This window comes from Erigeron canadensis, chromosome 6 (assembly GCF_010389155.1).
Source record: "Erigeron canadensis isolate Cc75 chromosome 6, C_canadensis_v1, whole genome shotgun sequence".
In the NCBI taxonomy this organism is placed as follows: Eukaryota; Viridiplantae; Streptophyta; class Magnoliopsida; order Asterales; family Asteraceae; genus Erigeron; species Erigeron canadensis.
This window is the reverse complement of record NC_057766.1, coordinates 467,585-478,103: the sequence shown is the minus strand read 5'-3', so window position 1 is coordinate 478,103 and position 10,519 is coordinate 467,585. Positions and strand designations below refer to the sequence as shown.

At 36.4% G+C, this 10,519-nt stretch overlaps 2 protein-coding genes across 2 annotated transcripts; one reads left to right on the top strand and one right to left on the bottom strand.

Annotated features, from left to right (window-relative positions):
• Nucleotides 1-631: 631 nt before the first annotated feature.
• On the top strand, nucleotides 632-4,670 carry LOC122602716 (disease resistance protein Roq1-like). The gene is made up of 6 exons (XM_043775306.1): nucleotides 632-843; nucleotides 957-2,019; nucleotides 2,123-2,458; nucleotides 2,582-3,425; nucleotides 3,513-3,608; nucleotides 4,424-4,670. The coding sequence occupies exons 4-6, from the start codon at nucleotides 2,904-2,906 to the stop codon at nucleotides 4,433-4,435; spliced, it is 630 nt and encodes a 209-aa protein (XP_043631241.1). The 5' UTR covers nucleotides 632-843; nucleotides 957-2,019; nucleotides 2,123-2,458; nucleotides 2,582-2,903; the 3' UTR covers nucleotides 4,436-4,670.
• Nucleotides 4,671-4,853: 183 nt separating this feature from the next.
• On the bottom strand, nucleotides 4,854-8,713 carry LOC122602946 (disease resistance protein RUN1-like). Its single transcript, XM_043775558.1, has 7 exons — nucleotides 8,226-8,713; nucleotides 7,910-8,128; nucleotides 7,036-7,798; nucleotides 6,630-6,947; nucleotides 5,502-6,362; nucleotides 5,286-5,338; nucleotides 4,854-5,199 (listed from the first exon to the last, which is right to left on the bottom strand). Exons 1-7 carry the CDS (start codon nucleotides 8,711-8,713, stop codon nucleotides 4,854-4,856), a joined length of 3,048 nt encoding a protein of 1,015 aa, XP_043631493.1.
• Nucleotides 8,714-10,519: the final 1,806 nt, after the last annotated feature.

The window sequence follows — 10,519 nt, the reverse complement described above, 5'->3', positions numbered from 1 at the left end:
AAGGGAAAAAAAAACTGACATACATATCTTAACGAGGAATGATGTAAACTGTAATAGGTGTTGTAGATAATGGTAATTTTTGTAATTGCGTATAGTAGACGGTAGACCTTTGCGTCATTTTGGTAATATTGTTTGTAAAAGAGTTGACCTTTTGAAATTTTTACTGTTGAGTAAACTCTGTTCTGTAATCATCTCATTCACACATCTCTCATTCAATCCATCTTTCTCCTCACACAAAAACGTAATCCGACATCTCTCCCCAAATCACTCCGGCGACCACCGCCGCGCCGTCGCCGCTCCGACAATCATAAGAGGCGTCGCCAATCTGGCTACTGGTATGTTAATTCAGATGAATTGGTAGAGTATATTTCCAAAACTTCCTAGATTAGGAAAATAATAATTCAAGGCCTGAAATTCGTTTAATTACTCAAACTCGAGCCGAGTTGAATATTAGTTACTTGTAAAATTAATTAGGCAAAATATACATATAATGTATGGCAACTACATATGTTCCTCATCGGTGGACGTACGATGTGTACGTTTGTAAGCTTTAGAGGCGAAGATATTCGTAAAAACTTTATGGATCATTTATTTAAAGATTTGAAGGAATCCATGCCTTTCGAGATGATATCGAGTCCATAGCTTCTCGATCAATTATGCTTTTCTGATCAATGCCTTTCGAGGTTTTTGATACTTGTCTTTTCCAAAATTTATGCTTCTTCGTCATGGTCTTTGAGAGAACTTGTGAAAAACATATGTATTTCGAATACAACAGAAATGGAAAAAAGCTTTATCCATGGCAGCCGGTATTTCTGGATGGGATCTCCAGGCCGAGACAAATGGGTACTTTGCACTTTACTTATGTGTCTTTTTCATTTTTTAAGCCATGTGATCTAGCAGTAGTTTTATCAAATAAAGCTCTATATACTTTGTGGCATGGTCTTTTTGGTTGACAGGTACGAGTCTAAGCTCATTGATGCCATCTCCAAAGAAATCCTTGTAAAAATTTGTGGCATGGTCTTTTTAGTAGGGATAGATGTCCATGCCGATAAAATTACCGTTGCGCTTCATCAGGTCTCATAAGGTCCATATGATTGGTATATGTGGTATTGGTGGAATAGGAAAGACAACTCTTGCGAAAGTTATCTATAATTTGATAAATGTTTCTTTTGTGAAGATGTTCAAGGAACTACAAAACGACATGGCCTATCTCAAGTGCTAACAGAACTTTTAGATGATAGCTTAATTGGAAACTAGAGTTGTGAAGGTATCAAATATTACTCAAGGAATTACTTTATGGAAACAGAGCGTTAAATCAAAGCGTATTTTGCTTGTTTTAGATGATATTGGTCATTTGGACCAGTTACAAGCACTAGCGGGTTCACATGGTTGGTTTTTCCCAGGAAGTTTGATCATTATGACTAGCAAAGACAAACAATTATTAACTTCTCATAAAGTGGATGAAATTTATGAGATTGAATTTTTACGTGATGATGACGCCCTTGAGCTCTTTAGTTGGCATGCCTTTGGCGAAAAGCATCCTAGGGAAGACTTCCAAGACCTTGCTGATCGGGTGGCGCAATATGTGCAAGGCCACTGTCTTGCACTTATAGTTCTGGGTAATTTTTTGTATAATAAAACAGTGCTTCAGTGGAAAAGCGAACTGGATAGGCTTCAGTTATATCCTAATGCAGATATACAACTAGTGCTTAAGTTGAGTTATAATGGACTAGCATTGATCAGAAAAGTACCTTCCTTGATATATCTAGTGCATTTATTGGAGAGAGTATAGATTTAGCAGCAAGTGTATTCGATAGCTGTAATCTCTTTGCCAATACAAATATCAGAGTATTAGTTGATAAGTCGTTAGTCACGATTTCTAGCAGCAGGTTACTTCAAGTGCATGACTTGATTCAAGCAATGGCAAAGGAAATTGTACGCGAAGAATCTAACAGGCCTGGGAATCGGAGCAGATTGTAGATTCCATCAGATGTTATTGATGCATTGAGTAAGAATAAGGTAAAAAGTGGCATATGATTCCCATTTCTACTTAAATATGTACAAGTATATGCAGTAACATATGTTCATCTGTCTCATCTAAATCACGCTATACTGTTCCTAGGTAACACAAGCCGTTGAAGTTCTAGTCCTTATGCTACAGAAGTCGTTTCAGAAAGTTCACATATACTGCAAATCTTTTTCTAGTATGAATAATATGCGGATCCTCAAAAATTTTGATCTGGAATTGGAAGACTCTGAGCATGTATTTGAATCAGATTTGGCTAAGGACTCAAAGGTGAACTACTCTGGAAGTTTGGAATTTTTGTCCAATGAACTACGTTTGCTTTATTGGCATAGATACCCTTTCAAGTCGCTACCATTAGATTTTTATCCAGAAAACATTGTTGCCATTGACATGTCTTATGGTTGCATCAAATATCTTTGGACAACCCCTATGGTATTTTACTTGTTCCTTCATCTTTCCTCTTTCTTTTTTCTTGACTGACAAAAAGATCTGAATAAAGTTGCAATTCGAAAGAAGGAAACCATCATGATATCATTTTCATATTTTTGATGTCAGCGTTTAAAAAGGTTAAAAATAATGAAGCTGAGGCACTGTCATAACCTTACAAATAGCCCCGACTTCAGAGTTTAGAAATCTTGAAGAGCTAAATTTTGAAGGGTGTATGAATTTGCGTGAGATTCATGCATCAATTGGACTACTCAAGCAGCTTGTTGTCTTGAATTTGAGGAACTGCATACGCCTTAGTAGTTTTCCATGCATAACCGAATTATATTCTCTGGAAGTTCTGAATCTTTCTGGTTGCATAAAAATGGATAAATTCCCTAAGATGTTGGAAACCTTTAAGAGCTAGGTAGAGGTCTGTGTTGATAACACTGCCATGAAAGACCTTGTCCCTTTTCAATCATCGTTGAGTAATGTTCAAGCGGATTCACTTAGAGAGCATGAGGGGATCCAATGGCCTCAATCAAGATGGTGGACTTCAACCTTTTGGCCTTCGTTTTTACCAAGAATACCTTCATTATCGTGTCTACGTCTCTTAAAACGTCTGGATCTTAGCCATTGCAATTTATCAGAACTGAGTCAGGACAGCATTGGCAGTTTATTGTATTTAGAACATTTAAAATTGAATGGTAATGACTTTACAAGCTTGCCTGCTAGTTTGAGTCAACTTTCTCGACTTCAGATGCTTGGACTTGTTGGTTGCAAGAAGCTTGAAGTGTTGCCAGGACTTCCACCAAACATTACTCGTTTCGATGCTTTTGATTGCACCGCTTTACGACAACTGCACAAGCAGCAAATACTTAACAGCAACTATAACTTGTTCTATGATTTGACTAATTGTCCAAAATTGGTTGATAGTTATACCATTGAAAGCATGGTGTCTATGTTGGTGCCGCAGGTTCCCTCTCAACTGTTTCTATATATCTCATTATTTTTATCTCCGACTGGCTCAGTCGTATTAACATATCGTGTATCTTGTGTGCAGAGAAGTAATTACATGGGTAAGAAATTGCATATTGTGCTCCAGGGAACTAGAATTCCTCAATGGTTTACAAATCAAAGTACAGGAAATCATGTAAAGGTAGAGTTGCCTCCTGGTTGGTTGTACAATAAGTTTAGGGGGGATATGGAACGTGTGTTGTTTTCACAGCCAAAAATCTGTATCATAGTTCATAATTAAGCCACTTAACATGCAAAGTAAGAGACATTTTTGGAGATGTTATCCACCGTGACGGTGTAGGTCTAGGGACTTCCCTGTAGAAACTATAAGAATTGCTGGGTCAGATCTGATATGGTTTCATTATTCAGAGTCAACAATAGGCTGGAAAAATATAAATAATTTCATCACCGTTGCATTCACTTCTAGTGTGGATGTTGAAGTAAAGTAGTGTATTATAAGACATGTTTGTGAAGAGGACATACAAGAAGGCAGCAATTCGAGTATGTTTCATGGCCTTCCATCTCCAATCAAGACAAGGTGTTTCTTTCCACCCTAATCATGACAGGATCTCAGAAATCATTGAAGATGAGCCTCTTTGTGAGAGAAACCGCCTTGTTTGATAAATGTGGTGTTTCAATTGAAAAGATCTGTACTTTTGTGAATTTTGTTTCAGGGTCAACAGATTATAGTCACCCAGTATTAACTATAGGAATGATTATGGGCCCTCTTGATGAACAAAATCCCGTGATGGCCGGGAAGTGTGCCTGACCTTTCAAGCGCAATTTCTTTCCGCTTGAGTCCCCAACTTGACTTTGCAGACCTTCAACATCTATTTCATATTTTGTTTGATTTTTCTTTCAACTCTCAAGATTCCAAACTTAGAATCTTTGTTTTCTATAAGTCTCTTATATATTTTTGTTATGATGTAGATCTTTGTGTGTTTGGCTCTATGTCAGATAAAAGATTAATAACTGCAAGCATTTTGGATTCGCGGATGGGAGGAGCAACAGCTTCACTTCCTCGTTGCTTCTTTCTAGACCTACACCGTGTATACCAGAGAGTGGAAAAGTGCATACAACCGTGTAGTTTTTGGAAAGTAAGGATGAATGTGTAATTTCATTAAATCACAAGGAATTTTACTCGATTTGCAAAGATGATTTGACCAATAGAAGAATACAAGCAACGAATAGGTGTGTGACGACAAAGATTCACAACATAAGTTAGACAATTCAAAAACAAGTTTGTGATACTTTTTAAATTACACAAACGGGGAAGCCACGTAAGCCTTTGTTAAAAACCAAAATGTATGATCATCATATCATTGGGGTTTATGAATATAGAATACCTCTTTTGATTGCACACGTACGATGCAGTTGTTCATCATCATCACTGGACTGGAAGACTGCTAGCTGCCGACGGCTCTTGTGTTGGAGGTGGGAGGTCTTGAATCATACCTAAATATCTTTCTTCGTCTTCCACATCTTCTCCATCACAAAAAAGTTTTGCACCGCATTCCATCAACTCAATGTCTTCCTCCGAACCAAATGAAAAACTAACGAAATTAGTTTCTTTTGCCCATGCCACTGCTGGTGTAGAATAATGCAACCATATCATATCTGACCCAACGAACTTTACACTTTTATTTGAAAAAGGGGTTCCTAATTTTGTAAAACAGGAGTCTAAAGAAGTTCCATCAGAGTTTCTCACGTCGTAATATAGGTAGCTCGTATCTCTAAAATAATGTTGTTTAGGTCTGTAACTCACACATACACAATATCTCATGCACTTGCTGCAGCACCACTGTGGAGGCAACTTTACCTTGACGGAAGTTCCTGTACATCGACTTGTAAACCACGGTGGAATTCTGCTTCCTTGAAGATAAAGATGCACATCTTTACACTTACTAGTACATCTCTGTAGGCAGTAAATTACACACATCTTAATTTGGATTTATAACTGAAATTACACACACACACACACACATATAAAACAGGTTATCTCGAACCAAAAGTTATAGACAAGGTGAGAGGAGACCTTAGGTAGAACCATAGATATCATGCATTCGATGGTATGGTTCTTAACCAATTTTGGACAGTTGGTGAAGTCCAACACAAAGTTCTTGTTGTTCGTGACATGTTGTTTGTCTACTTCTCTTAAAGAAATGCAATCAATTGCATCACAATGATGTATGTTAGGCGGAAGTTCAGGAAGCACTTCAAGATTCTTGCAACCAACAAGTCCAAGATTTGCAAGTTGAGAAAGTTGACTCAAGCTTGCCGGAAAGCAAGTAAAACTGTTACCACTCAGGTTTAGATCTTCTAGACATGACAAACTTCCAATGCTTTCCGGTACTCCCTCTGATATATCACAATAGCTAACATCCAGATTCCTTAATGACTTCAAAGGAGCCAAGACAGGCAATACAAAACTTGAGAGATGTTGCATTTTTCTTAGATAAGATGAAGGGCCAAAAGCTAAATTCTGCCATCCAAATTGAATCCTCCCATATTCCCCAATTGGAAGTACTTGATCATTTCTAGGAGGTGACACGAAAGAAAGAAAATTTTTTATAGAGGTTCTGTCAACACAAAGCTTCACCAAATTTTTTAAAAATCCCAAACAATTAGGCAGTTCGTCTATTTTTGAGCAGCCCGAGAGAACAAGAACTTGAAGAGAATATGTTTCGGTGATGCAAGGGAAACTCTTAAGCTCTATGCAGTCCTTCAAATTTAACACGACAAGCCTCTTCAGCATTCCAACTGATTCGTAAACGCTAAGCAAACTTATGCAACCTTCAAGATTTAGCTCTTTAAGATTTGTAATCTCCATGAAGTTGGGGGTATCTATAAGGTTATGACAATGCCTCAGCTTCATAATTTTCAAGTTTTTGAAACCCTGGCATCAAGATGTAGAATTTCTAAGATCGTGTATTTATAAATGAAATTTCAAAAAAAATTTATAAGGTTGACCAGTTTGGTTTTCTGGTCTTATTTTGCGTTTGCTCTTAGTTTATTGGCTTTCTGAAACAGATTTATGTTATTCACCTTTTTAAAATTCTACTATCTTCACAATATGTTGTCCAAAGACCACTTTGGTTATCCACAATTTCATTCATTCATCCATGAAAAGAAATAAAAGATACACATAGGAACAAGTAAATACCTTAGCTGTTGTCCATAGACTTTTGATCTTACTATAAGACATGTCAATGACAACAATGTTTTCTGGATAGAAATCAGGTGGTAGGGACTTGAAAGGGTATGCATGCCAATAAAGGAACCTCATCTCATTGGACAAAAATTCCAAACGTCCAGAGTACTTAACCTTCGGTTTTGATCTTTCCTCAATGTTTCCCAATTCCATATCATAAATTTTGAGGATCCGCAAATTATTCATTTTTGAAAATGATTTACAATCTATGTGAGCTTTTTTTATAGTTTTGTCTAACACAAAGATTAGAACTTCAACTGCTTCTGTTACCTGCATACGATAAGCATCATAAGCAGATTTTACATATGTTAAGGCATGTAGCAATATAGCATAACACAATGAGATTCCACTATTTTACCTTGGCTTTGTCCAATACATCATGAACTTCTGATGAAGTCCATAATCTGCTTCGATCCCCAGGCCTAATAGATTCTTCACGTACTATTTCTTTTGCCATTGCTCGAATCAAGTCATGCATTTGAAGATCCATAATTTCAGAAATGGTGATTAAGGACTTATCTACAAGAACTCTGAGATTCGTATCTGCAAACAATTTACAACTGTCTAAAACACTTGCTGCTAAATCTCTGTTTACCCCAACAAGTGAACTTGCAATGTCAAGGAAGACTTTTTTCTGAAGGTGATGCAGCCCATCATAACTTAAACAAAGCACACGCTGTATCTCCTCATTAGGATATACTTGGAGCCTATCTAATTCGCTTTTCCACTCAAGCACTGTCTTGCTATATAAAAAACAGCCCAAAACGTTCAAAGCCAGTGGGTGACCTTTCGCATATTTAATTACTTGATCAGCAAGCTCTTTGAAGTCTTGGTTAGGATGTTTTTCATTAAAGGCATGCAAACTAAAGAGTTCAAGAGCTTCACAGTCATCTAAAAATCCCATGTCAAATATTTCTTCTACCTTATAAGATTTTAGCAGTTGCTTGTCTTTACAAGTGAAAATAATCAAACTTCCTGGGCAGAACCAACTAGGTGAACTGGCAAGTGCTTGTAACTGGTCCGAATGGTCAACATTATCTATAACAAGCAAGACTGGCTTATACAATGCCTTCTCTTTCAATACCATTATTGCTTGACTAAGATTCGAGATTGTTTCAAGTCTACATTTTAAAATGCCATCAATAACTAGCACCACCAATTTAACTAAACCCTCTTGTTCTGCAGTTCCTTTGACGTCTTCACAAAAGTAAGATCTGTCAAATTTAGATCACATGAGATTATAGATAGCTTTTGCAAGGGTTGTCTTTCCTATTCCACCGATACCACATATTCCAGTCATGTGAACCTTATTTGACCCAAATATGCCCTCCAGGTTCAATTTGCTAACATGCGCATCCATCCCTACTAGATTCTCACCAACATGTAATGGACCATGACACATTGTTTTTAAGATTTCTTTACAGATGCTATCAATGAGCTTGGTCTCATAACTGTGACCAAAAAGAACAAGCATAAAAATTGAGTTTGGAGTCACAAGATAAACGGGCTTGAGTAAATAAGAAGCTTTTGTACTGAAGAAAAGATTACCCATTTGCATCGTCACCGTGGAGATCCCACCCACTTAAGCTAGCTGCTGCAGATAGAGCTTCCGTCCATTTAGGCACCTCTGTTTTATTCGAGAATTCATGTTTAGCCAATGCTTCGGCATAGCTTCCAGTTTGTTTCCTGACCTCATCTGGCTTCATATCATAGAAGATCATTTGAATATTGTTTTGTTTGTATTTTCCTATTTTCTTGCACTCAAGGATTTTCACAAGCTCCCTCAAGCACCATGTAGAAGAAGCATAGTTCTTGGAGAAGATAACCATTGAAAATCTCGATTCTTCAATGGCTTTGAAGAGTTGATGAGATATCTCTTCTCCTCTGGGCAAGTAGTTAGAATCTTCAAAAGCACGAATTCCTTTCTGACTAAATTCTTTAAGAAGATGATCCATGAAGCCTTTACGGATATCTTCACCTCTATAACTTACAAACACATCGTATGCCCATCGATGAGGAATGTATTTAGTACCCATTGTCAATAATCAAAGCTGCATTTACATGTGAGGATTAAAAATCTGACATTTCATAAACTAATATATAAAAGTGACTTTACTTTTATATCATATATACTTTTGAGTATTTTATTTTTAATTTCCTGTATAATAAGTTGTCACTTTGTTTCATTGAAGTCATATTTTTTCTTGAATGTTATGTGAGTCAATTTTTAAAGGACTCTTTTTTTTCTAGCAGAGATGACACTAATGTAACTTACATGGCATGACTAATGCAAAACTTAATTGCATACATGAATTTTATCTTTACAGTCACCATGAAGGTGGCCTAGTTGTCAAGAGACCTAAGAGTTTGGGTTTCGGGTTTGGAAGAATCATTAACAAATCTGTAACCCAACCCAAACAAGATTTGGGTAGTCGAGTACAGGCTGTTTTGGGTCAAACTTCAGGTAACCCAGATAAGATGTGATGCGAGTTTGAAGCACATAAATATTTATACAACTATATAACTTCAATTTCAAAAATTGAGACAAAGATATTGATATTTATGTTGATTAACAAATTGGTTATATCCACTAGTGTTTCTAACAAACTTGATTATCCAATTCTTGTATTCTTTCCTCAAAACATTGTTAATAAACATCTTATTCAATTTATTTGTGTTAACCCAAATAAAATCTTTATAACCATAACCTGAACTGATCCAGGAAAACCCAAATAACCACCCGTAACCCAAATCACCTAAACTCGTTTGGGTTCAGACATGTTAGTTGGGGGTGGTTAACCCGATTAGGTCATGTATCCCTGAGTCAAAAGACTCGCCTTCTTCATATTGTTTGTGTTGATTTCATTTTTACAAACAAACCTAGTAAAACTCGCAAAACAATGTCGTTTACATATCCTTACATCTTAATCAACCCCAACTACCCGACAAGGCTCATTTATTTGTGGGCGCGAAGAAGAATAAACCACCAGGTGGGCTTAAGGAAAGTTCGGTTAGCTAACAACAAGAGGCTTGACATTGATGGCGTTGAAAATACTGTTATCCGAACTTCCTTAGGCATCAACTAGAAGTTGAAAAACATTAGGTATATTCAAGATCTCAAGAGAATGTTTTGAATGATTATATCTTTGGCCACAAATTAGACAAAGATAACCTTGAACCGTGTTTTAGTACAGTCAATTTTATAGTAATATCAGATGTTAGGAACAAAGATCGAACCCTGGTTTGAAAGGTAAACGCTCCTCCACCAATCCTATTATTTAGTATCAGAAATGTATATATAGTAATACTAGATTGGTGTCCGCGCAATGCAGCGGCGGTAATGAAGACGATAATGGTATGGTTATTGACGTAAAATTAATTTCATTGCGGTTGGAGATGTGATGAATTATTACGTGAGATATGAAAGGGGGGGGGGGGCGGGACGAAGTTTGAGTTAGGGTTTTTGCTATGTGTTTCTGCGTGAGGGAAAGATAAAGTTTGAAGTTTTTAAGGGCATTTTAGTCACAGTCTATAAAATAAAAATAAAAATATATTAAGATAGAAGGTAAATATGTCATTTCAGGTTCTTAAAATTAAGGAGATGGAGGAGGAGTTTGTTTTATAAAGGAGTATAGATAGATACAGATAAACATGTATAATATATATATATATATCAACTCACATTTTATATCTCAAATTTACTTAAAATGTATTAAAAAATTTTTAGTATATATCTACATGGTTGTATATTATACTCCCATTCAAAGTCTTTATTTATCAACTTTGATCTTAAAAATTTTTGTTTGTGTTATGTTGGTTTATAAAAGTTATATGTGTTGATT